Here is a 25,489-nt window from a genome sequence, read left to right as displayed (position 1 = left end):
CCCCAGATTCCAGCGTCAGTCGCCCTGGCCGCGGCGCTATAATAAGATGATAGAAGGTGTAGCTTGATATCTGCCTTGACTAATGATATGCAGAATGCTGTTCTGTTTTGTGTTGGAAATGTTTTCCAAACCAAGGGTGCATTGCCCGAGAAGGAACTTTTCATTCTGTGTGTCCATAAATCCCGGAATATCAGAGCTGGGGAGGACATCTTAGGGCATCTTTGCCAGAAATCTAAAACTCCTGTGCTAGGCATTCTGAAGTTTTTCAGATGGGCCCTACTGGCCACAGCATGAAAACCAAGTAGGGAGTTTTTGGTGGCCTGGCGGGTAAACTTGATAAGACTGCAGAGACAATGATAGGAAAACTTAAGCCTCAAAAGACAAGGCAGAGGAGGTAAGAATTCATTGATGCTGGGTTAACATTGATGACACAGAGCTCGGTGGGAAATGTTCTGTGAAAATGTCTTTTATGTCCATGTTATCTTTTCTTCAATATAGAAACTTATCTAGAGTAGAGGTGTTAAGGGCTTTATGAGAATCATTGCTGTCAGTTTATATGTGTTAACCCCTTGGCTGCGGGGCACATTCCCCCGCTGTGCTGGGAGGCGGGGGGCGCGCACAGCACCCCAATGCTGATGATGAGCTCAGCTCATCATCAGCCACGGTGCTTGTGTGCTGATGACGAGCTAAACTCTTCACGGCCACGCCCGTTCCTTAGAACGCTCAGCACAGCAGGGGAATTATCCCAGCGTGTGAGCGTTCTAACGGCCATGACGAGCTCAGCTCGTCATCAGCACACAAGCACCATGGCTGATGACGAGCTGAGCTCGTCATCAGCATGGGAGGGGTTAATGTCCATTAATAATGCTAATAGCCAGTGACTAGTTGGACACACCAAAGTCAAGCAAACATCAGAAATACTTTGAATCTCCAAATTCAGTGATTGGAGGTTCATTGGAATAAAGATTTCAATACATGTGGTGGGTGGGGGTGAATTGATGAGATAATAAATGAGTTGTAAACACTCATCCAATCTGGTCAATCACTCCCAATGCACAGGGCAATGCTCTAGTCTCCAGTGTTGTCAATATTTGATTAATGTTAATCCATATTAATCCATATGTTATGCTATTTTATTTAAAATCCTCTATTAGTCAGTTCATCTTTGATCCTCCGTGGTGTTCCTTTTACATTCAACTGTGAAAACCCTCGAGCCAGAATACATTTCCAGACAGGTCTTTCATCAGGGGACAAATTCTGGACTATTTCACAGTTGTACATTTCATCAAACTCTAAACTGCCAACTTGCAACACCAGGCATTTTCTCATATACATTTTTATATTTATTAAGCAACATCAAAGAAGAGTTTTTATAGTTTAAGTATAATATGTAAGTTTGATTATATGTTAATTATTTATGTAGTTTAATGTATTATGAAATATTTGTATATGTAACATAAATTCAATGTACTAAATTTAATATATTTCTACAAATAAATGTATATAAGCCATCGATGTAAATATTCCCTATGTGCTGTATTTGATGTAATGACTCCTGATGTAAAAGCTGGGAAGTAAAGGTAACACACCCCTGAAACACTTCTCCAGCTGACTCATATTGAGCATCTGAATGTTAAATTGGAAATGCCTTGCTATGAGGGAGGGCACAATAATAGCTGATCCCTGGCCTAGATAATGAGGAGCAGTCTCAACATGTCTGTTGAAAGTCTTGGCCATCTGTCCAGAGCTAATGCTTAAATGGACTCATCATCTGGTACCTGAACCTTTCACTTTATAATGACAAGTTTTATATTATATGAGGAAAGATGAAATGAAAAAACAGACACGCTCTGCCCCTGATGAAACAATGTTAAAAAAACAAAGGGGCCAATTAAGATGTCGGTCGGATCGAAACCAATGGCCTGTGGGTTGCGATGGAGCCGACATTTTTACATGCAGTACGCCTGCTACATTATGATGCGGCGGGCAGAGGCATCGGGTGGACAGACTATTTGTGGCGCTTCTGATGAGATCTAGGAGCCCATCGGTGCATCAGAACACACCATAATCCTCTAATGATGGTAGAGCAAGACTTGGCTCCACTGTCTGGATTATTATGGAAGTTTCCAATAGTCTTTCCATGTCAGTCTTTCTGACGCAAGGGCCCCCTTCTCCCCTGTTCCCCGCAAGCCGGCCGGGGTGCAACTATGGTGTACCCTTCAATATCCCTGCACCGTGTGCAGACACCACATGGTGCCTGCCACACGGTGCAGGGATGTTTGCCAACCTCCATTCTACAATGGAAGTTTGTCCTGCGGGCATATTCTGCCTCCTGCACAAGCTTCTATTGTAGAAGGGATGTTTCTGCCCGACCTATGAGCAGTCGCATCCAAATCAGGCAGTCAGAACCACCACCCCGACATTGTAATCAGGCCCAAAGTTTCTACATGAAGTATAGGTTGGCCTTCGGAAATACACATTGTTGACGTCTTCTGTACTCTAGCGAATAAAGGCAAATCACTGAGCTTGTGGATTAATCCTCACCTTTTTATATCTTTACAAAAGCACACTTCAAAAACAATGGGGAGAGGAGTTGGCCTAACAGCTAGGGTGCTCGGCCTCAGACCTGGGGATCTGGGTTCGAGTCTCGGTAATGATGCCAAAAAACCTCCTGTGATTCTGGGCAAATCACTTAATCTCCCCGTGCCTAAAAAATGAATGTGTGTCCCCATGTAACGTAACTGGTGCTATGTAATGCGCTCTGATACCTGATTCAGTTTGGGTCTAGTTCACGCTATAGGAAACTCTTCAAAAAAGAAAATGGGAGTCACGCCTTGAAAAACATTTAAACCACTTCTACCAACCAAAGAACGAGCACCTTGCTGCAAAATAGTAATAATTAGGCCAAAAGTATTTTTTTCCTGCTGAATGAAATAAGAGATTCCCCTTCAGCAAGGGCATCCACCACTCTTTCTAACTCTCAATGTGAGCAATCCATTTCATCCACTATTAACGTTGCAGAGCGTATTGATTACCCTATCTGCTCGTGTAGTCGTCTATCCTCCTTCCCAGCGCTATCCTGTGAAACGTTAAAGACTCCTTGCTACAAAATCATATCAGGATCTCCAGCTGATCATATTCAACTTTATCAGCTTCTACAATTCCTACCCCTACTCCCACCCACGCTCTGTGAATTGATAAACCTATCCTTAGTATCTGCAGTTGTTCCTACCTCTTGGAAGCATGCCAAGGTCATTCCCTTGCTAAAAGAGCCTACCTTGGATGCCTCGAAACCCAAAAGATTCAGCTCAATTTCACTACTTCCTTTTGTGGCTAAAGTTACAGAGTCTTACATCAACTCCATCCTGACCACATTTATAGAATCCCAACATTTTCTATACCCAGCGCAGAACAATTTCAGACCTGCCCACAGCACTCAATCTGCTTTGTTGGCAGTGACTGAACAACTGCGGAGCTCATTGGATGAAGGCCATACCTCTGCATTGATTCTCCTCGACCTTGCACCAATTTTGACACTGTATCTCGCAAAATCCTGGTACTTTTGCAAGAGATTGGCCTAGAGGATAGAACGTGCCCTCTGCTCCTTGAACCAACAATTGCTATGTATTCCCCGGGATAGAAGAGCCCGGGCGGGAGGCCAGTTGTTCCGAGGTCTAGTTTCCTTTCTCTAGAATGCTCTCCCTAGCAGGATCATGGGGCTTTCAGGACGGCAGTTAAGACCTGGCTCTTCCCTTGATTCATCCTCTGTCTCGCACCCGTTCCTCGGTTTTACCTGCTGATCTAGGGGTGGTCGATACTTTCCAACTTTCCTGGACTGGACGGGAGGCAGGAACGCTCGGCTGCAACACAGAAGACTAGGGGCATATCTTAGCCCGGGTGCATTCTAATCCTTGCTACAAAGTCGTTGGGCATTACAGTACTTTGGGACTGGTTTTCATCAAGTACATTATTCGGCGGATTTACACCATATCGGGGTTCCATCTCAACCCTGGCTCTTATCGACCCTGTTATAGGGTGTGAGAATTTCTAGTCTTTCCAAATGTTCTAAATCTGAAACCCATTTTCTGTCTACATAGCAATGGGAATAATTCTGATACATATCAGATTGTTCTACACGAAAGTCCGTATTGGTCTGGATATATCTTCCCAGGAATTGCGGGGGGAACTACTGAACAAGGACTTTGCTTGGATTTTTGGAACACTACCTTTTCTACTAATATTTCTCAAGTAAGGATTTTCTTGCAGATTTAAGCACTTCTAATGGCTGCGACTCTCTACTTAGAGTAGTGAAAGGACCAAGTGTTTTAAAGTTTTTTTGCACATTTTGACGTACTCCAAATTGATACAACTCTTTACTTAGAGTAGCGTAAGTACCTAGTGTCTTAAGCCTTGACAATGTTACAGTGTGTAACAAAACACTTGTCGGTTGCCATCGTCTCTCAAAAAATGAAGGAAACATTAGGACTATGTCTATTATTGACTCAAACAGTATTTTTGTTACTATGCTTTATGAAACATGATCTTTGATTGTCATGTGAAGTACCATCATTAGATAATTAAAATGTAAACTTTTTTGCAAATGATCTAAGAAATTACTTGTAATGATTTATTGAAAGCATTACCTGGTTCTGGGCAGTCTCAAGAATAGTGCCAAGACTGTTTTGTTGACTATCAAAGACTAGAATTTGGACATTTAGAGTGTGGAGACACAGTGTTTCTTGTTCTAGTAACACAGAAGCTCTTAGGAACTTCTGTGCAGCAACATCTTTGTGTAGGGGGATGTCGGTGTGTTCACGAGAGGCACCAATAGTTTAAACTGGTCACCAATAGAAACGTACTTGTCTATTGATAGGATTGATGTGCTACTGTACATGCCACCACTGCCTTTCTTGTTGTGTTTGTATGGATCTAGGGGTTGGACACCCCATCGCTGGTGCAGCCATGCGCTTTACAAATCCTATAACATAACATAACAAAAGCCCTGGAAATATTGTCCTAATGAGAACATCTAGATTTTCTTTGTCTTCAGTTAATTCAGTGCTAGATTTAGCAGCAAGACTCATTTCCAGAATAAGAAAATTCAACAACTTATATCGGGTTCTAAAGGATTGCCACTGGTAACCCCCAGAAGTGGGAATAAAACTCAAGCTGGCACCATCAACTTCTGGAGTACCTTACGTATAACCATCAAAATCTCTGGTGGTAACAAACATCTGAGAGGTATGCAGACAAAATATCGAAATTAAAATATCGATATACAATAATATCGATGTTTTAATTTCGATAGTATAGAATATCGATGTCCAAAATATCGACAGACAGAATATCGTTTTTTTAAGGTATGTATCTTACTAATATCGAATTTTACTAATATCGAAATTTTGTTTAGTGTTATGTATTTTATTATGTTGTTTATATGTTTGTTAAACATGTTTTGTAATGTATGTTTGAAAATGTGTAAATTTGTTTACATTTTGCGTTTTAGTATCAGAGCGGGTTGTGGGTTTATAGGGGAATAGGGTGGGAAGTAATTTAATAATAATTAATTAATTAATATATGTTTGTAAATAATTTTAATTAATAATTAATTGGTAATTAATTAATATAATTTTGTGCATATTTTTAATTAATAATTAATTGGTAATTAATTAATATGAATTAGTTAATTACATTAATTAGAGATTTTTTTATATATATAATTTTTTGTTATTGTTAATTAATTAATTGGGAAAAAATAATATTAATTAGTAAATTCAATTAATTACAGCTAATGTGCTGATATATTTACTTTATTGTTATTGTTAATTAATAATTAATTGGTAATTAAATAATATTAATTATGTAATTAAATTATTTAGAGTTAATGTGCTAATATATTTAATGTGTTGTTATTGTTAATTAATAATTAATTGGTAATTAATTAATATTAATTATGTAATTAAATTATTTAGAGTTAATGTGCTAATATATTGAATTTTTTGTTATTGTTAATTAATAATTAATTGGTAATTAATAATTATTAAGTGATTACATGATATGATTTATTTATGTGTAGTGGGTTGTGTGTTTATAGGGGGATAGGGTGTGATATAATTAAATGTAATTAATTAAAGAGATTGTATTTTTTTTTGGTATTTATTGTTAATTAATTAGTAATTAATATGTGTTATTTAGTTCATTTATAATTACATCAATTTAGTAATATTAATTGTTATTAATTTATTAATTGAAAATTATATTAATTGTCTTTTTTATATGTGTAGTGTGTTGTGTGTTAAAGGGGGAGTAGTGTGGGAATTAATTTTTACCCCCATGCTATCCAACGCTTTCCCTACTGTTGCACCCTCTGGAGTGGGAATAGTAATTTTTACCCCTACGCAATCCAACGCTTTCCCTACTGTTGCATTCTCTGGAGTGGGAATAGTAATTTTTACCCCTACGCTATCCAACGCTTTCCCTACTGTTGCACCCTCTGGAGTGGGAATAGTAATTTTAACCCCTACGCTATCCAACGCTTTCCCTACTGTTGCACCCTCTAGAGTGGAATAGTAATTTTTACCCCTACGCTATCCAACGGGAAACAACCTTTACAACGCAACTTTTACAACGCACTACCATTACAACGAAATTTTTACAACGCAAAAACCATTACAACGCATGTGTTTACAACGCATGTTTTTACAACGCAGGTACCTTTACAACGTATACCATTACAACGTAAGTATAGGTAAGTATATAATTATATTTTAAATGTTATATGTTTTGGGTTTTTCAAGGGGTATTTTTAGGGTTCAGGGTCAGTGTTCAGTTTTTGGGTAAAAGGGTATTTTTTGTGTTCAGGGTCAGTTTTCAGTTTTTGGGTAAAGGGGTATTTTTAGGGTTCAGGGTCAGTTTTCAGTTTTTGGGTAAAGGGGTATTTTTAGGGTTCAGGATCAGTTTTCAGTTTTTGGATAAAGGGGTATTTTTAGGGTTCAGGGTCAGTTTTCAGTTTTTGGGTAAAGGGGTATTTTTAGGGTTCTGGGTCAGTTTTTAGTTTTTGGGTAAAGGGGTATTTTTAGGGTTGAGGCTCAGTTTTCAGTTTTTGGGTAAAGGGATATTTTTAGAGTTCAGGCTCAGTTTTCAATGTTTGGGTAAAGGGGTATTTTTAGGGGTCAGGGTCAGTTTTGGGTTTTTGGTATTTTTAGGGTTCAGGGTCAGTTTTCAGTTTTTGGGTAAAGGGGTATTTTTAGGGTTCAGGGTTAGTTTTGGGTTTTTGGGGTACAGGGGTATTTTTAGGGTTAAGGGTCAGTTTTGGGTTTTTGGGATACAGGGGTACAGGGTAAAAATAAAATAAAATTAAATTTCAATAAATCAATTAAATGAAATTAAAACAAATTAAATTACATTGAATTATATTAAATTAAATTATATTATTTTCAATTATGTTAAATTAAAAAAAATTATATTTGTAAAATTATATGTATTTTAAAATTATTGTTACATTATTATTAATACATTTAAAAAAACGATATTTTTAATTTCGATATTTTTGTACTAAGATATAAATTTTTTGATATTTTTGTACGTACCTTTATGAAGATATGACTCCGATATTTTTGATTTCGATATTTTTGTGTCGATATTTTTGTATGTAGATATTTTGTCTGTCGATATTATGTCATACATTCCATCTGAGAAGCTTAGAGTATCTAATATTTAAAACTAAAACAATTATGACTAACTGTATCTCTTGAGGAACCCCAGTGCTTTTGCAACCTTCTACCTGTTTACCTCAGACATTCAGAGGATCTTCTACAATTTCGCATATCTTAGGAAACTTACCTGTTTAGACAACTTGAGATCGCTTCATCGCTTCATCTCTCCATTCATTGCTTGGCACCCTTTTATTCCTTTGTCTATTAATTTCTTCCAACTCACCCTTATCACTTTCTGAATATTTACCTAATCCTCTGTCCATTTCCATCTCCCTGCAATTCTCCTCTATGTAGCCCTTCATCCCAATGTTGTTTTACTTTCATGTTTTCTTAATTCTACCTCACCCTCAAAACAACTCTTGTCATTTCTTAAGATCTCCTGTGCTTCTTTGTTCTCCCAGTTCTGCTGTACTTTTCCCTGTTTGCTTGTCAGTCGATTATGATGTTTCTTATTGGCTTCTTCTTGCTTTTAATTGATTTTTTGTCATAGATTGATCTTCTGCAAGAGATGCAACGCATCTGTATTTGTGTTGCTTTGTACACCGTGCTGACATCTCTTCTACTAGAGCAGTCTCTTATGATTAAAAATTGATCAATGTGTAATGGTACAAGAGCTCCAGGGATTACCATTTAAGAATTAATGTTCATTACTATCTCATTCAAGAATTCCCAGATAATTTAATCTAATGTGATATTGTGGCCTGAGAATGATTTTAGAAGGCATAAACTAATAGGAGACTATTAAAATGTGATTTGCATGTGAGGGGCTGGGCATTGAGCTCATATTATGCATATGCAAAAGAATTTCTATTGCCACTTGGATAAATGGATGTATTATTTGAGGTTATTATAATGTTGCTATAATGCAACATCAAGACTGAAAAAGCACTTGTAGGTATTGATGTTACTGATAGTTTCATACTCATAGTTTCATAGTGAATCAGGAGTGGGTTACAAAAATTCCATTATACAAATGGTCTAGATTGTATTGGTGAATATGAATTAGAATAAAACTGTGTCACCTGTGTTTTGGTTCAGTTCAACTTTATTTTCCTCTGCCCAATTAAAAAGTGTATGAGAGACATAACCAATAATATCGTTATATTTACTGTTCCTAAATGTTGATAACATTGCTTGGACTGACATAATTTAAAGAAGTACATCCCTTTCGATAGCACTGGCATAGAAAGAAAGATGCACCTTCTATTTGTTGATAAATTGTGACACAAACTGCAATAAGATTATTTGAAAGCAGTTTTCGAACAAATTGGAAGAATGCTATAAAATGTGGTGCATTTGTAGTGTTGAGGTGTAAACAGACATTTGAATGTTACTCCTTTGAGAGATTTTTACCTTAGGCATAAATATTAGAAAATATTGAAAGCATTGGGCTACTCCTTGAAATAAGGCATGCATTTGAATGTACTCATCTCTCAGCAAAATGAATTCCAGAAGACTAAGGGGCTTATTATGAGTTTGGCAGTCCCACAGCGGATGCTGCAATGTGCAATCCGTTGTGGGATCACCAAACCTGTGGTGCGACCGACCATCAGGCAAAACTGTGCAGGAACAGGGGATGGAAATCAAGGGGGGCATTACATGTTCCCCCATTCACCCACAGGCCCAAAGGCACAAAGGGGCCCTGTAAAGGCCCTCTTTGTTGCCTCACCGCCATCCGGTCTCACGCCATGAAAAGGGTGGCATTGAGGCAACTCGTAATATGTTCAGCTGTAACGGAACGGCACCTATAGCATATTACTGCCTCTGACCACTGCAGGACCACCATGGGATTCTGGATCCTTGGCGATTGCAATGGTCCTGTGGGAGTCTGACCGCTGCAGTTAGAATATGGTAGGCAGTCCAGCAGTGTGGACTTGATATTGAGTTATAAAAATGGAGCTACACAAATATCAGGTTTTTAATATCGTGATACATTAATATTGTGATGCAGAAATATTGTGGATATAAATATCGATTTTTAGGTAAGTAATATTGTTTGCAAGAATATCTGTGTTTTTAATATAAAAAATATATTTAGTTATTCTCTGTATGTGTTTTGGTTCATATTTTAATTGCATATTGTTTGAATAATTGTAAATAATTTAAAAATATAGTTTTTAATTTAATGTATATTGTTGTGGTGGGTTTTGAAGTTTGTGTGAAGTTAATTGAGTATGACTGATTATAATGAATTTATATGATTTTAATTGATAATTCATTATGTATGCTGTGTACTTATTATATTTTTTAGTGATATTTTAGGAGCGGGTTGTTTTGTTTATATGGGTGGGAAGATAATGAAGTGATAATTAATTCATTATTCATTATTTGTTTATTATTAATTAGGTAATTGATAATTAAGTATGTAAATTGTGTAACTTTTATTGTTTAAGTGATATTTTAATTGCGGCTGTATTGTTTTCTGGAGTATAGGGTGGGAGGTTAAGTAATTGTTTCATAATTATTAATTAATCGTTTAATAAATATTACATAATGAATTTTTAATTATGTAAATTGTTTAAATATATATATATATATATATTTCTTTTCTCATTTTGTAGGTGTGGGTTGTTGGGTTTAAAGGGGTTTAGGGTGGGTAGATAATAATCAATAATCTATAAAGTTTTAATTTTAAATTAAATATTTAATCTATTATTAATTATGTAAATCGTTTAAAAAGTGTTATGTTTGTAGGGGAATGAGGCGTGAAGTCCCTTTATTATAATAAAATAACATATAATTGATCATTTACTAATAATTGGTTTATATAATGCTTATTATGTTAATTGTGTTATTTTTTATTTTAATGATATTTATTTGTGTGTTATGTGTGGGGGAGTATAATATATTTTAATTGAATGATCAATTAATAAGACATTTTACAAATTATTTAAGTTATTCAATTGTTTTTCAAATGTATATCTTTTTTTATATATTAATAGTTTTATATTTTGGACAATTGATTTATTAAAATATGGTATGTGTTTGAAGTGAAATACATTCTTTTTACTGTTGCATAGACTGGAGTGGGAATAGTACATTTTACCCGTCTGGCGTCCAATGATTTCCCTGCTGTTGCACAGACTGGAGTGGGAATAGTAAATTTTACCCCTTTAGCGTCCAAAGCTTTCCCTACTGGTATTCAGACTGGAGTGGGAGTAGTAAATTTTACCCCTTCGACATCCAACTCATTCACTACTGTTGCACAGACTGCATTGGTAATAGAATGTTTTTTATTATTGTTTAAATGTATGTAATATTATTATTTGTTTATTTTTTTAACTTTATATTAACTGTATACATATATGTTAAAAAGGAGGTCCACAGCATTCAATTAAAATTAAGTATTTATTTAGGAGTTGAAGTGGAAAGCACAGCACAACTGGTAGCAGTCAGAAATCCAGTAAACTGCCCTTCGTTGAACCTGGAACCTGAAATGTAAGATGCAGGAAAGCATCACTACATTCCACGTTCCAGCTGGCAGATATCAGAGAGTATATACACAAGAAATACAGGGAAAGACAGAATGTAACAATATATTAGTGTATAGTTTTATATTTTATTAATATTTCTAACAAATATGTTTTGTATAGTTTTGATAATAGTAAATTAAAAAACATTAAAATAACATTTAAAATGTATATATTTAATACTAAACTTTTATATAGATAAGTATATACACACATGCACACGTTTTTATGTGTGTATGTTTGCGTAAATATATATTTATTTTTAATATTAAATATTACTTATATTTATGTAATATTATAGTTATGTATTAAAAAGTTTAATTTTACTATATTAAACTGTGTATTTATTAAAACATATGGTTGTCCTATTTTTAACTATATTAGTGTAAACTATATTTTTACTTCAAAATCTTTCTACTTACCTTTATAAGTATAGGAAAAATATATTTGTGTGGTCGATATTCTGTCACTGATCTAATAAATCAATGCTCAACCGGATATAAATCTTATTTTGAATTAGACATGATTGTTTGCACAGGACCCTCACATTAGTATTTCTTGATTGCTCCTGGGTCTTCTCAGACTTTTCAATGGTATATGATCCCAATATGTGGTCTCCCCAGAGCACAAGGTGTTGTGGTTCAAGCTGATCCACAGCTCTTCTTTGGGGTCTTTGGCAATGATAGACTCGTCATCATCATCACCACTAACACAGACACATGGAAACTCTTTTCACTAGTATGCTGATGACACACAGCTCCATCTTTAGATAAACAGAAAAACAATCATTGGCAAAGTCAATAGGCCTGGGTATAGTGTGATAGTAACACACAAGAGGGAGCCAGCTGGTGCAGATAGAGAGGGCTAAAATTGTAATATATTTCATTGTGTAGTTAAATGCAAGCAAGTCCAAGCAGACAGACAGCTACACCTACACAGCTAATAGCAAGCACTGAGTGAGCCACAAATACACCAGGGGATGTAGTCTAAAGTGATTGACAGTGTCTCCAACCAATTTCTGAAAGAGGCTGATCAAAGAAAGCTAGTGGCTGAAAAGTGCAGAAGCAAAGCTCACTCTGGTGCTTATTTGCAAGCCCTTTGAGCTGCTGGTGCTTCACTGTGATGCACTGGCAGCGCAAGAGGCTTCTAAATCAGCCCCTTAGTGTATATTGTAAACAATAGGTCTGTTTGACATTGCTGTGTGTAAACCCAGGCTTACTAGTCCCATCACCTTGGCAAACAGTATTTTAGCAATCTGAGCACTGATGTTGTATATTAAACTTAAATGAAACAGCCTATACATACTGCATGATTGTATTACTGAGAGAGGCTCAGGGCCGGACTGGGAACCACAACCGGCCCAAGCAAAGTGCCTGGCCGGCCCCCCCTCTGGACTCGGGGGCTTGGAGGTGCCGCCGAGCTCTTTGCCGGGCCGGTTTTCGGCCGTTTTTGGTACAGGGCCGATTTTGCAGCTATGCTGCAAAAACGTCCATGTACCAAAAACGGCTCCCAGGGGCCCAAACCCGGCCCCCACTCGTGCGGCGCACCGGGGGATTGCCCGGTTCCCGCTATGGCCAGTCCGGGCCTGGAGAAGCTCCAGAGCTCTCTAATGATTGAGCTGAATAACTTAGATCTATTGGCATATCTGCAGAGCCACTCACATCTGCTAGATTCTTGGTTTTCCTTGGAGACTAAAAGCTTCACCTAAACTTACATATAAAACATTGTGCAACTGAAAAGCATTTTGCTATGTGGTACCTGTTGTGCCAGTAAATAAAGGGTTACCGAATTTCAAAATTTGTTTAGAAACAGATACCACATCACAGTTTGAGTTTAGGGCGTCCCTACCAAATTGCTGTTTGATATGTGATGTAGCAATGGTTTGCAACTGCAGTTCTGGTTGCAAACCATTGAAACGTTACCAACTCCTCAAAGGAGGTGGTAGCCGATTTGCCAGAGGGTTGAGATGCTGGAAAGAGTTTGTTTAGGAAAAAGCAGTAGCCCAGAGGACCACTGGGAATTCTTAAAAAATATTTGTAAATTATTTTGTTTTAAATTAAAGTCTTATTTGCTTTAAGGAAAACAGCCTGCATGTAAAAAAAAGTTTCCTTTATTTAAAGACAATCACAGACATGGTAGTCTGCGGAACCTAGAAGACAACCAACCCTGTAATGCCCGCCAAACAAATTGAGTCACAGTTTGCAATCTGCCATGTGCGTATCAATAAGGAAGATCAAATGGTGACTGAATCAATATTTTGTACATGACCTATTAGTAAATTGGTCAGTTTGCAAAATCTGGTTTTATTTACAGAAAGTGTGTGGCAATTTGCAAGCGCTTTTTGCAAATGTTGGTACAAGTTGTGCCTTAATTATATTTTTGCACTAGATGGAGCATAGTACCAAGTCATATTTCAATGAAAGCTCTCAGGTTGTCCATTTACACAGATTAATTGCATGGGGCAAATTACCTGCAGAAATAAACTTGTTAAACATCAAAATCGTTTCTAATGAGAACATTTGGTAACCCAGAATAGTGAAGGAATTAAAGTGTCTGATCTACATTGTTGTAAAATGTCAAACCCATGTATTTCTTTGAAAAAGGCCAAATAGAAAAAGGTCAACTTATCCACTTAATAAACACAAAATGTATGTTTAGCGTGGAGCATTTCAGTTGGAATAATCAATAAAGGTGCACTTTTTAGAATTGTTGCATTGTGCAACTCGGATTTTCAGACGTATTCGTGGACAATACACCATGTTTGTACTCTGTATTTTTGGAGTTGTAGTCTTTGTGTGCTTGGTTGGACTAATACAATTTATAACAATGATCTGTAAAAGGAAAAACAAGAAACGCTTACAGGTTCTTCCGCAAATTTGAGAAAGTCTGTCTTTTCCTAGCTTTTAGAAGGAATTGTTCAGCTCATCTCTTGTACCACAATAACCTAAGAAGGATGCACCTGAGGCTGGGGGCTACACACTTTAAGATCTCTGGGTAAAATCATCTAATTCACCAGTGTTGGATCTTTCATAGATTCACATGCTTGATCATTCTCCATCGTCGAAGTGGGAGTCCCAAAATGCCAAAGTAAAGTAGTATGCACTAGTATGTTAGGCTATAATGGCAATGGAAAGTTAGTTTAATAGCCTATCTATGTCCTTTTTTAAAAATTACCAAACTTAAACTATAACCAATTTGGCAACACCACCCTCTGGAACTACCTGAACAGAGGCTCAATCCTCAGATTTTTTTACTGCAAGTCATATGAAGGGAGTCTCCCTTATCTACAGCTACTATGTCTGATATTTCTAAGAAAAGCCTCTTCTGATACTGAAAAAACAAATGGAAAGAAAAGGCTCCACGTGAATGATCCACATAAGGTCTGTCATTATTGCTTTTACCCTGAGTGCAAAATATGTCACACTTTTTCCTCTAAGACCTTTAAGGACAGGGAGGGGAGGCAACATCTGTGGATATAAAAGTCAAAAACTCAGAAATCCCCCACTTCTGAGGAAGACAATGATTCATCTGTGAGAGCCCACAAAAAATCAAGATCTTCTGACCAAGTTATATCTGAGGAAAGCTGGAAGGCTTTGAAAACTCACCTCTGAGAAAGGAGAAAACAAAATTCTTCTCATCCAAGGTTTCCTCCTCACAGGTCAGATCTCCAGCCTTTAAAGCCTGTGAAAAGGCTATGGGGCATATTACCAACTAAGTGGCGAAGAGAGGTGTTAGCTCCCTTGGCTTAGCGCCTCTCTTTGCCACTTCGGAAACGCTAGGCTGGACCATATTACCAACGACATGGTGCAGCCTAGCGCTTCCCCCTGCAGTGGCGATAAGTTTTATAACTTAATGCCAGCGCAGGCAGGGAAGGTTTGTTTATGTACAGGAAGGTGTTCATTCCTGCACATAAACAAAGCTTAAATGCCATTTTGTAACTTACATGGGTGCTGCTTCATGCAGCACACATGTAAGTTACAAATTGGCATTTTTAAAAAGAGGTTTGTTTATGTACAGGAAGGGACACCTTCCTGCACATGTACAAACCTTGGCCTTTTGCTTTTTCCATGTGTGCCGCACAAGGCAGCACACATGGAAAAAGTAAAAACGAGGAGAAATCAAACATTTCTCCTCTTTTCGCCACCTTAAGAACAGGTCTTTCCTGTTCTTAAATTCGGAGCTGCCACCTATTATCGCCTCTCTTGATAATAGGTGGCAGCGTCGAAGTAAATGGGTGTTGCGGTGGAACGCCCACTGCAACAGCCACTGCACGCCCCCTTTTACGATGAGTTTATCGTGAAAGGGGCCCTATTACCAAGGCAGCGCTAAGTCAATTAACGTGGCTTTAAGCCACGTTAATTGATTTAACGCTGCCTTGATAATAGGGTGATGCAAATATCTCTGTGTTATCGGCAGAAAAATGCAGATAACGCAGCGATAAGGGGCTTGATAATATGCCCCTATGTTCTTCCTCCTCAGAACCATCAACATCAAAGAGTAAAAGTCCTCTGAGAGCCCAGTCAACAACGTCTTCACCATCGATGATGGTGTCAAGGACTGCGGTCACCACAGTCACCACCAGACAATCTTTGACGAAGACGATGATGATGACAGCCATCGATGGGCCCATTTTGTCGACTAGAGTACTGTCAATATCAAAAATGCCATTGACAATGTCAACAACAAAACTGTTGATGAAGACTCCATTGACGAAGGCACCATTGACAATGACACTGACGAGAAAGACATCTTTGATGGAGACAGCGCTGCCGACAATGGCAACGTCGACGACAGTAACGGAATCCTAGCCACGAATGCTGAAATATACCTTGACAATGAAATCATCTATGACATCATTAACGGCACCATCAACGATGAAAAAAATTACTAAAATAACCAAGACTGCTCTAAAAGCTGAGTTGACATCCCCTTGTAAGTTCTCAGCTCTACTACCAAGTCACCACTTAGACATAAAGGAATCAGATGACAATGTTTCTTTTGGGGCAGCGCACAGCCCATCAGAATTTAGGGTCAAATACCAGGGGGATGATGAGGACGAAGATGACAAACATTTGTACCACCAGTATTATGCTCCTTTCAAGAGGCACAATTAGCATTATCAGTGCCATACTCATCCGCAGCCCAGGTATGATGAGGTACAGATGCCCATGTCCCTGGCTTAAGTTATGCAGCCCGTGGTGGAGGATTACTAGAAGAGGTGTCTTGACACTCCACAGGAGCAGCCAATAGTACCACCTCAACCTGCCTCTCCAGCTAAGCCAAGGCGTTTTTTACCAGCTAGTATGCCTTGTATGACACCTCTGTCTTATATAGCGGCGCCACGAAGAGACAATCTAACGCCTTTGGAGAAGGAAAGGGAGGAAGGGAAGTTCCCTGACCTGCAATCCCCAAGGGATGACTGGCACATCCTTCCGATTCCCCCCCAGAGGACATCAGGGCTTTCATAACATAATGGATTGAGATGCAACACAGGTACATCTCCCAACCTCTGTTAAACAGTCAGTCTGCTTTCCCTATGACTTCAAAGATGAGCAAAGGAAGTCAATAAGCACCATCTCCATCATTGACTTTATCTGGGAGGAGGGGATTAAAATAATAATAAACCCTGCTACAGTGGCCGCAGTGCCAACTCGCATGGACAATAAGTATAAAGCCACTGAAGATTTCCCCCCCTTGTCTCACAGGTTATCCCAAACCTGACTCTGTAATCTCACAAGTGGGGCAAAGGCAATCCGAAATTCCTTTCACCTCCATCTCTGCGCCACCAGACAAGGAAGGCAGGCACTTGGACGCCATAAGGAAAAGGCTTATCATCTCACAGATGTCTCAAGTTACAGGAGCAGCATTCACTGGGGTCCCTAGGATGGAAAGAGTGAGGATACAAGGTCACTTGTTCAGTTTTCTGGCTGCCAAACCGTGGAACTCTCCCAGCAGATATGAGACAGGAAAGCTCAGAAGTGATCTTACAGTAGAAATGTATGACCTGGCTTTAAAGACAATCTTAACTAGGTCTAGCCATGTGTATTGGATCACTGTAGTGATGGAATCTTGGTGCGGAACACTCCTAACGGAGTAACTAGGCACATTACAAACATTTTAACATAACATATCCACTCCTTCAAATCCTGTGGGTGCGAATATTTCCAACTACCCCCTCAATGGATAAAAATAACATCGGACAAATGGGTACTAGTAAGTTATGGACATACCCTAGAGTTTGTACAGAGGCCAACAAACAACCCTCCAAAGGGAGCGCCCCCATATAGTCTTCATTTATAGAGAAAAAAATGCTTATTGTGTTTCCAAGGGTGAGAGAGAAAAGGTCCCTTACTACTAGAGAAGCATGAGATTCTATTAGACCTCATGAAAGCTGAATTAATTCTTACGCAAACATTCCTTCGGTATGATTACTCTCTCCAACATCCTGCACCTGCTAAACAGTGGACACTACATGACCTCTCTGAACCTACAAGATATGTTTTTTTCTCATCCCCATACATCTCAAGCACACTGCAAATATCTGCACTTTACCGTAGCCGGGATCCATTGCCTTTTCTGAGTCCTTCCATTCGGCCTCAAGTCAGCTCCATGTATATTCACCAAATATCTTCACACAACTGTGAACTTTCAGAGATACCCGCGATTGACTCTCTCTGTTTCACAGACTAGTCCTCACTGTGAATTGTCCAAAATCCTCAACTATCTCTATTAAAATGGTAATGTTTCTGGGAGCCAATCTGAATACAAAGCAAAACAAAGCTTTTTACTTCCAAGGCAGACTGCTAGGACTATCAAACTTAGCTCTAAAGATTTCTAAAAGAAAGTCTGTTTTAGTGCAGCTGTAAAAGTCAGTAATGGCCATAATCTCGTCTGCAATCAATCTAGTTCCACTGCAACAGCTCAAAAAAAGGCCGCTGCAGGAGGAGCCACAAGCGCAATGAAGGGAGCCAGAGCAATCGTTGATGACTCGATAATTATCACCCAAAGGATGGTAGACATGTTAGTGTGGTGGTCTCAAATACCTCACTTATCCCAAGGCCTCACATGCTTGACTTCTCTACCTCAATTTATCATCACCACTGATGCATTCTTAAAGGGCTGGGACGGCCACTTACAGAGCCTACAGCTACAAAGAAAGTGGTCAATAATTTGGAAGACAATGCATATCAATTGCCTAGAAGTAAAGGCGATATCTCTTACCCTCCAGGCTTTTCTTCCACATATAGCAGGAACCTCTGTGCTGATCTGTACAGGCAATACTACTAGTATGCATTAAATCAACAGGAAAGGGGGTACGAGGTCACTAAATCTTTCGCAGGAAGCCCAAGAACTTTGGAAATGGCTTGCAATCCTCAAGATAGCTCTGAAATCCAAGCATGTGTAGGACGTAAACAACACCTTAGAAGACACGTGCCGTAGATCCAGAGACAGTTGCAGGTAGTTTGAACTGGATCAGCAGGATCTGGACCAAATCTTCTTCCGGTGGGACAAGCCAGCATTGGATCTCTTCCCGACAGAAAAAAGTGTCACATGCCAGTTCTATGCCAGACGATACCCGCTCTCAGGGTAATGAGGAAATGCCTTTTTCAATGAGACGGTCCAGGATTTATGCATATGCTTTTTTCCCCTTCCCTCTCATACTCAATACAATGAAGATGGAGCACAGTTGACTCCTTTCAACAGCTCCTAAATGGCCCAGGAAGTACTGGTTTATGAAGCTCCTACTGATGTTGGAGTCCAAGCCATTTCACCTCTCCGCAATTCAGATGCTGCTGACGAGGGGCAAAGGCCAAATGCTACATCCAGAGCCAACCTCTCTCCAATTACATGCATGGCTCCTGAAATCAACAAGTTCTGAGATATAGATATCTTGCAAGACTGTAGAGAAATGTTGTCTAAATCAAAAGCTGAATCTATAAAAAATATGTACATGTTAAATTGGAAGAGATTCTGCATTACCTCATGTCGCTAGCCAGATCAGGTTTGGTGCATGCGTATGTTAAAGTTCACCTTGCCGCAATTTCTAGGTACTGACGTTCTACACATTCTCTTTCACTCTGTTCCACAAGAATAGTCAAACAATTTATGAAGGGGTAGTTCAGAGCTTTTCCCCCGATACGAGGTCCTCCTCTAGAATGGCATCTCAATGTGGTTTTCTCCCAGCTTATGAAGCCTCCATTCAAACCCATTCACAAAGCAGATCTGAAATATCTCACGTAGAAAGTCGCTTTACTCTTGGCTCTCACTTCCACTAGAAGAGTAAGCTATATTCACGCTTTCATGACACAGGAAACATTCCTGCATTTTACTCATGATTATGTTCTTCTAATGACAAATCCAAAATATATCCCAAAATACCATCGCAATTTCATCTAAATTACGCGATCCTACTTTGTACTTTTCTCCCAAATTCGGCATCCCCAGCATGGTCTCTCCATACCTTGAACATTAAGTAATGTCTTAAATTCTATCTTCATTGCACTAAACGAATCAGGAAAATTGATCAACTGCCTGTCTCTCATGCGCAGTCTCACCAAGGTACTACAGGTATGAAAGCAACAGTCTCAAGGGGGATTTCGACTGCCATTCAGTTTTGCCATAACTAGGCAGGCAAACCACTCTCAGCAAGAACGAAAGGGCATTAAACAAGGGGAGTGTCCACTTCGGCTGCTCTGTTTATAGGTGGCCTGCTGGAGAAGATATGTCATGCTGTGATGTGGAAAAGGACACATACGTTCACAAAGCACTGCTGTTTGGAATTGGACAGGCAGTTTAACGTCATCTATTTCAGTAAGGTGAGCCTCTGTAATTTAAAATTATTATTGATATGTTTCTGCTAATGCATTTGTTATCAGTTGTAAACTTCATGATTGCCTTTTCATACATGGATAATTTAAGCAAAGTAATGCATAGATTAATTTATACAGATATGCTATCGACTTTTACCCACCATCTTCAAGGGTATTTCTATTACTGATATGCTAACCTACAAAAATGTTTGCTATTCTGATTCAAGCATGTGAATCTATGAAAGATCCAATACTGGAGAAGAAAATAAGTTACTGACCTTTAACTGCAGTTCTCCAGTATTGGTTTCTTTCATACATTCACATGCGACCCACCCTCCTCCTCAGAGAGGCTCCCCTTACAGATCTGAATTATTTATTCCCACTTGTGCTAGAAAATCTGGGATATGCAGCCTAGTTTGAGAGTGTTCTAGAGGGTGCAGTTGCCTGATTGGTTATGGTTCAAGTTTGGTCCTTTTTAAAAGCACATAGATAGGCTATTAAAATATGTTTTCATTACCATTATATCCTACTATACCAATAATTACTGCTTTACTATGGTACCGCGGGACTCCCTCTTCGATGACGGGGAATATTTCAAGCATGTGAATCTATGAAAGATACCAATACTGGAGAACTGATTTTACAGGTAAGTAACTTATTTTCTTACATGTCAAACATAGTCACTAATTTCCATACTTTTCTGTTTCATTGACATAGTTGTATTCATTCAGAGGGAACAGTGAATGTACTGATTCTACTTAACTCATATTTGTATTAATTTGTGCAGGATTTTCTTTCATCCAAATTCAATAACCAGGCATGGATTGGACTTTTCAAAACTCCCGCTGGAGGACGCTGGACCTGGGTTAATGGATCTACTCTGAATGACACTGTGTAAGTTTGGCACATGTATTTTTAACAATATTAAAGAAGTCTAATGTACACTATTGTAAAAGTTGTGCATTTTAGTGTGTTAAATGTTTTCAAAATGTGTAGAATATTCACAAGCAACAATAGACCCCAGCATTCATGTATGTTGCAATAAGTAAATTTTTATACAAGGATTGGTACCTTTACAGCCCCTTGCAGTTTTTCAAATCCCTACCTTCATGTTTCAGGGCCCGCCTTCCCTACATCCACCTCAATTGCAGAATGAGAGTGTGACATAAAGCATAGTGGCTGTATTTGAACATAAAATGTTATTTTTGTCACACAGACAGGTTCCTCTCGGCCTCCTATTCACTGCCTGTCCCAGTGACACAGGAGGCCGTGCCTTCTTGACAGTGGTGCTGGATCCAGCAGTGCGAGCTGACACCTGCTCACCAACAGCACCTTTACAAACCTCAGGGCAGCGACTGTGCTGCTAGTATTAAGAAGCAATAGGGTTTTCAAATGTAGAGGCTATACATCTCCCTGGCAGCCATGGCAGGCCAGGGAGTTCTGTCTCACTCGCATATATTGACACACGATCCACCCAACTCTACAATAAAAGTATAGACCATGGATCCTCTATATCATTGATCATAAGAAGGTACATGGAATCCTGCCTCGTGCTTCTCTATCCCCCACATGCATCATTGTAGGAATTTGCGATTCCTAAATTGCGAAAATTAAGGAATCGCAATTTAGGAATCGCAAATTCCTATGCATCAAGAAATCTCAAAAGTTTTTGCGATTTCTTAATTTTCTGTATTTGCGATTCCTTATTTGCGAATCGCAATTAAGGAATGGCATTACATTGATTCCTATGGGCCTAGAGGCCCAAAGGAATCAATGGGAAGGCATTCTCATTTTGAAATTCGCAATTAAGGAATTGCAAAATGAGAATGCAATTTCAAGGGTGCAGGGGGGGGTCCAAAGGATCCCCCCCTGCATCCCTGAAATATAATGTAAGTACATTTTACTCACACACATGTCCCAAGGGCATGTGTGTGTGTAAAATATAAGTTTCAAAAATGCACTTTTGTGCATTTTTGAAACTTTTCGCAAATTACCACAAAGGTTTACTACATGGTAATTTTCCCCTTCCATATTGCGAATTCGCAAATAAAAATAATCATGCATAGCATTTAAGAAATCGCAAAATTTGCGATTTCTTAAATGCTATTGCAATTTAGGAAATCGTAAAAAATTGCGATTTCTTAAATTGCGAAAAATGAAAAAAAAATTATGCATCCCAAAAAGGTTTTTGCATTCGCAAACGGCCGAATTTTGCGATTCGCACCGTTTGCGAATGCAAAAAGGCTTGATGCATGTGGGCATATATCACATAACTCACTGCTAACTAGTATGCCTATCTGGGGGTATTTTATCCCAAATATAGTTATATCACTATTGCGCCTTTTTTTTAAAGCTGGCCTGAAGGATCGGGGTCCTCGGTGCCTAAATCAGCTCTGATGGGAGGCAGGCACCCACTTATGTCCCCTCCTCCCAAAATATTACTGTAAACGTCAGTGTAATGCAATCAACAGAACTAGTGAGTTATTGAGCACCGGCCAGTACTGTTAGGTGTTCGGACTAAATATTGAGTCAAAAATATAGAGTTGCACAAATATCGCATTTTTTATATCATGACACAAAAATATTGTGTGCAAAAATATTGTTAACAAAATATTGCTTGTTTAAGGTAAGAAATATAATTTTGTATTTTTGTATGTGTTTAAATAATATTGTTAATGTGTTTAAATATAGTTTGTAATTTTAAGTTATTTGTATTTTTTATTTAATTTAAAATAGTAATCTATAGTTTTGTAGCGGGTTGTGAGGTTTGTAGAGGTTCAGGGTGAGAGGTTTGTCAAGTATAATTAATTTATACTTTTTTCAATTTATAGTATTAAATATAATTTTTTTATTAAGTATGTAAGTTGTGTAAATAATATTTGTTAAGTTATATTTTAGGTGAGGGTTGTTGGGTTTATAGGATTCTTGGTTGGGAAGTTAGTAAATAATAATTGATCAATTATTAATTATTGATAAATTAATAAATAGTTAATTATTAATTGATTATGGAAATTGTGAAAATATATATTTTTAATTTAAATTTTAGGTGCAGGTTGTTGGGGTTGCGGGGCACAGGGTAGGAAGTTAATGACATACTAATTGATACATTATTAATTCATTCATTTAAGGTAATTATGGAAATTGTGTACTGTATAGGTGTGGGTTTTTGGGTTTGGGTTTGTAGGGGTATAGGGTAAGAATTTAATTAGATAATGGATTAATTAGTGATTATTTATAAATGATTTATTCATTGTGTACATTTATTTATATACATTTTAGGTGCATGTTGTTTGGTTTGTAGGGGTCTAGGGTGGGAAGTTAATTAAATAATAATGGACTCATTATAAATGATTTACTTATTAATTATGTAAATTGTGTAATTGTTATATTTTTTTAGTTTATACATATATGCTAAATGTGTGTTTGATTTGATTTGATTTGATTTGAAAATAATTTATAAAGCGCGGCTAACACCATTAGGTTTCTTGGCGCTGTGCTGGGGCGTAGAGAAAAAGGATGTGAAACAGAATCTAAGGGTATGAAATAGTAAAGAGGAAAGTTTTAAGAAGTGATCTGAAACCAGAGTATGAAGGTGCAAGTCTGAGGGAAAGTGGAAGGGAGTTCCAGAGGGATGGAGCCAGAAGAGAAAACCTCAGGCCCCCATGTTTTTTCCTCTTGAACCTGGGGACGGATGACAGGGCCATTTGAGATGAACGTAGGTTGCGGGAGGGAATGTAAGAATGGAGAAGGGAAGAAATGAAAGAGGGGCCTGAACCCGAGAGGGACTTAAAGATAGTGCAACCTAACTTAAATTTGCAGCGAGCGGGTACCGGCAGCCAATGAAGACTCTTTAAGAGTGGGCGGACATGCTGATCTTTTGGCTGGTGGAAGATCAGACGGGCAGCTTGGTTTTGTATCAGCTGGAGTCTTCTCAATTGGTACTCGGGGATGCCGACGTACAGCGCGTTAGCATAGTCGAGTCGACTAATCACTAGCGCCAGAAGAGCTAACGTGAGAGCTTCGGTGGTAAGAAGGCGGGAGATTTTCCGGAGTTTCCCTAGTTGGAAGTGGCTGGCAGACACCATTGCACTAATCTGGGGAGTCATAGAGAGGTCATTACTAATAATGACCCCCAGGCTTTTGGCAGAGTTGACTGGAGAGGGCGGGCTTCCAAGGCTGGCAGGCCAGATGGAAGGCTGCCAGAGGTTGGAGGCTCCCCCGACAAGAATCAGTTCTGTCTTGTCGGGGTTTAGCTTCAGGTGGTTTTGGCTCATCCAGCTACTGATGAAGCAGAGTGTATTTTGGAATGTAGAGATAGAGTCCTCAGAAGAATCGATGTTAAAAATCAATTGAATATCATCCGCGTAGTTGAACGTGGTAACGTTCAACCCGCGGAGAGCACGAAGTAACGGGGCTAAATACAAATTAAAAAGGAGAGGGGATAATGAGGAGCCCTGGGGGACACCACAGGACAACTCGACCTGGGTGGCGGAGAACTGAGCCAGCCTGACAGCTTGTTGTTGCTCTGTCAGGAAGGACTGAACCCAGTCGAGAGCGGTCCCTCGGATGCCGGCCTCTCCGACACGGTCGACCAGGATCCCATGGTCGACCGTGTCGAAGGCGGCCGATAGATCCAGAAGGACGAGGGCTTGTCGGGTGTTAACGTCAGCCCCTCTGCGCAGTTCGTCCATCACGGAGAGAATGACAGCCTCCGTGGAATGCGCAGGTCTAAACCCTGCCTGCTTAGGATCTAAAACACACGAGTCCTCAACAAAGGAACTAAGTGTGTGAGTGACGTGTGATTCCAGGACTTTGCTGAGGAAGGGGAGAAGGGATATAGGGCGGTAATTGCTCAAGATGGAAGGATCTGCCGAAGGTTTTTTTAAAATGGCAACCACCTCGGCCTGTTTAAAGGAGCGCGGAACTTCCCCGGTGGCCAGAGAGTTGTTTAAAAGGGCCAGGGGGGGCTCGGGACAGGAGACAAAGGCTGCTCGAAAGACCGAGGGAGGGCAGCATTCACGGGGAGAACCAGAAGAGATTTTGTGCAAAAGCGAAGAGAAAGTGACCAGTGGAATAGGAGGAATAGCGGTAAGAGTGTGAGAATTGGAGAATTTAGAGAGCTCAGTAGTTAGAGGGTGGACAGACAAAGTTTGGGCAGCAATACTGGATTTAATTTTTGCTATTTTTTCAATGAAAAAGTCGTTCAGGGAATCGCACAGGGTTTGGGAGGGGAGTGGCCCTAAAGTAAGTCTGGCTGGGTTGGATAGTTCTTCTACAATGGAGAAAATGTCCTTTGACTTATTTGTAGAGTCCATAATTTTATTTGAAAAATACGTGGATTTGGCCAGGGCTATAGCGGCTTTATATTTTTTGAGCAAAGAGGAAAATATCTCTTTATTCTCAGGGGAATATCCCCGGCGCCATCGTCGTTCTGCTTGGCGGAGGCCTAATTTGAGAGCTCTCAGGTCTTCGGTGAACCACCTTTGAGCGTCAT

At 39.0% G+C, this 25,489-nt stretch overlaps 1 protein-coding gene across 2 annotated transcripts in view; it reads left to right on the top strand.

Annotated features, from left to right (window-relative positions):
• The window catches only part of LOC144767764 (uncharacterized), a 144,324-nt gene that overhangs the window by 41,465 nt on the left and 77,370 nt on the right, over positions 1 to 25,489 (top strand). For both annotated transcript variants that reach the window (XM_078651147.1, XM_078651146.1), the window contains one exon: positions 20,783 to 20,889. In XM_078651147.1, the coding sequence (XP_078507273.1) occupies positions 20,783 to 20,889 (107 nt within the window). The remainder of the gene's footprint in view (positions 1 to 20,782; positions 20,890 to 25,489) is intronic.

This window comes from Lissotriton helveticus, chromosome 7 (assembly GCF_964261635.1).
Source record: "Lissotriton helveticus chromosome 7, aLisHel1.1, whole genome shotgun sequence".
Lineage (NCBI taxonomy): Eukaryota > Metazoa > Chordata > Amphibia > Caudata > Salamandridae > Lissotriton > Lissotriton helveticus.
The sequence above is the reverse complement of the archived record's forward strand: the minus strand, read 5'-3'. Positions and strand labels throughout refer to the sequence as shown.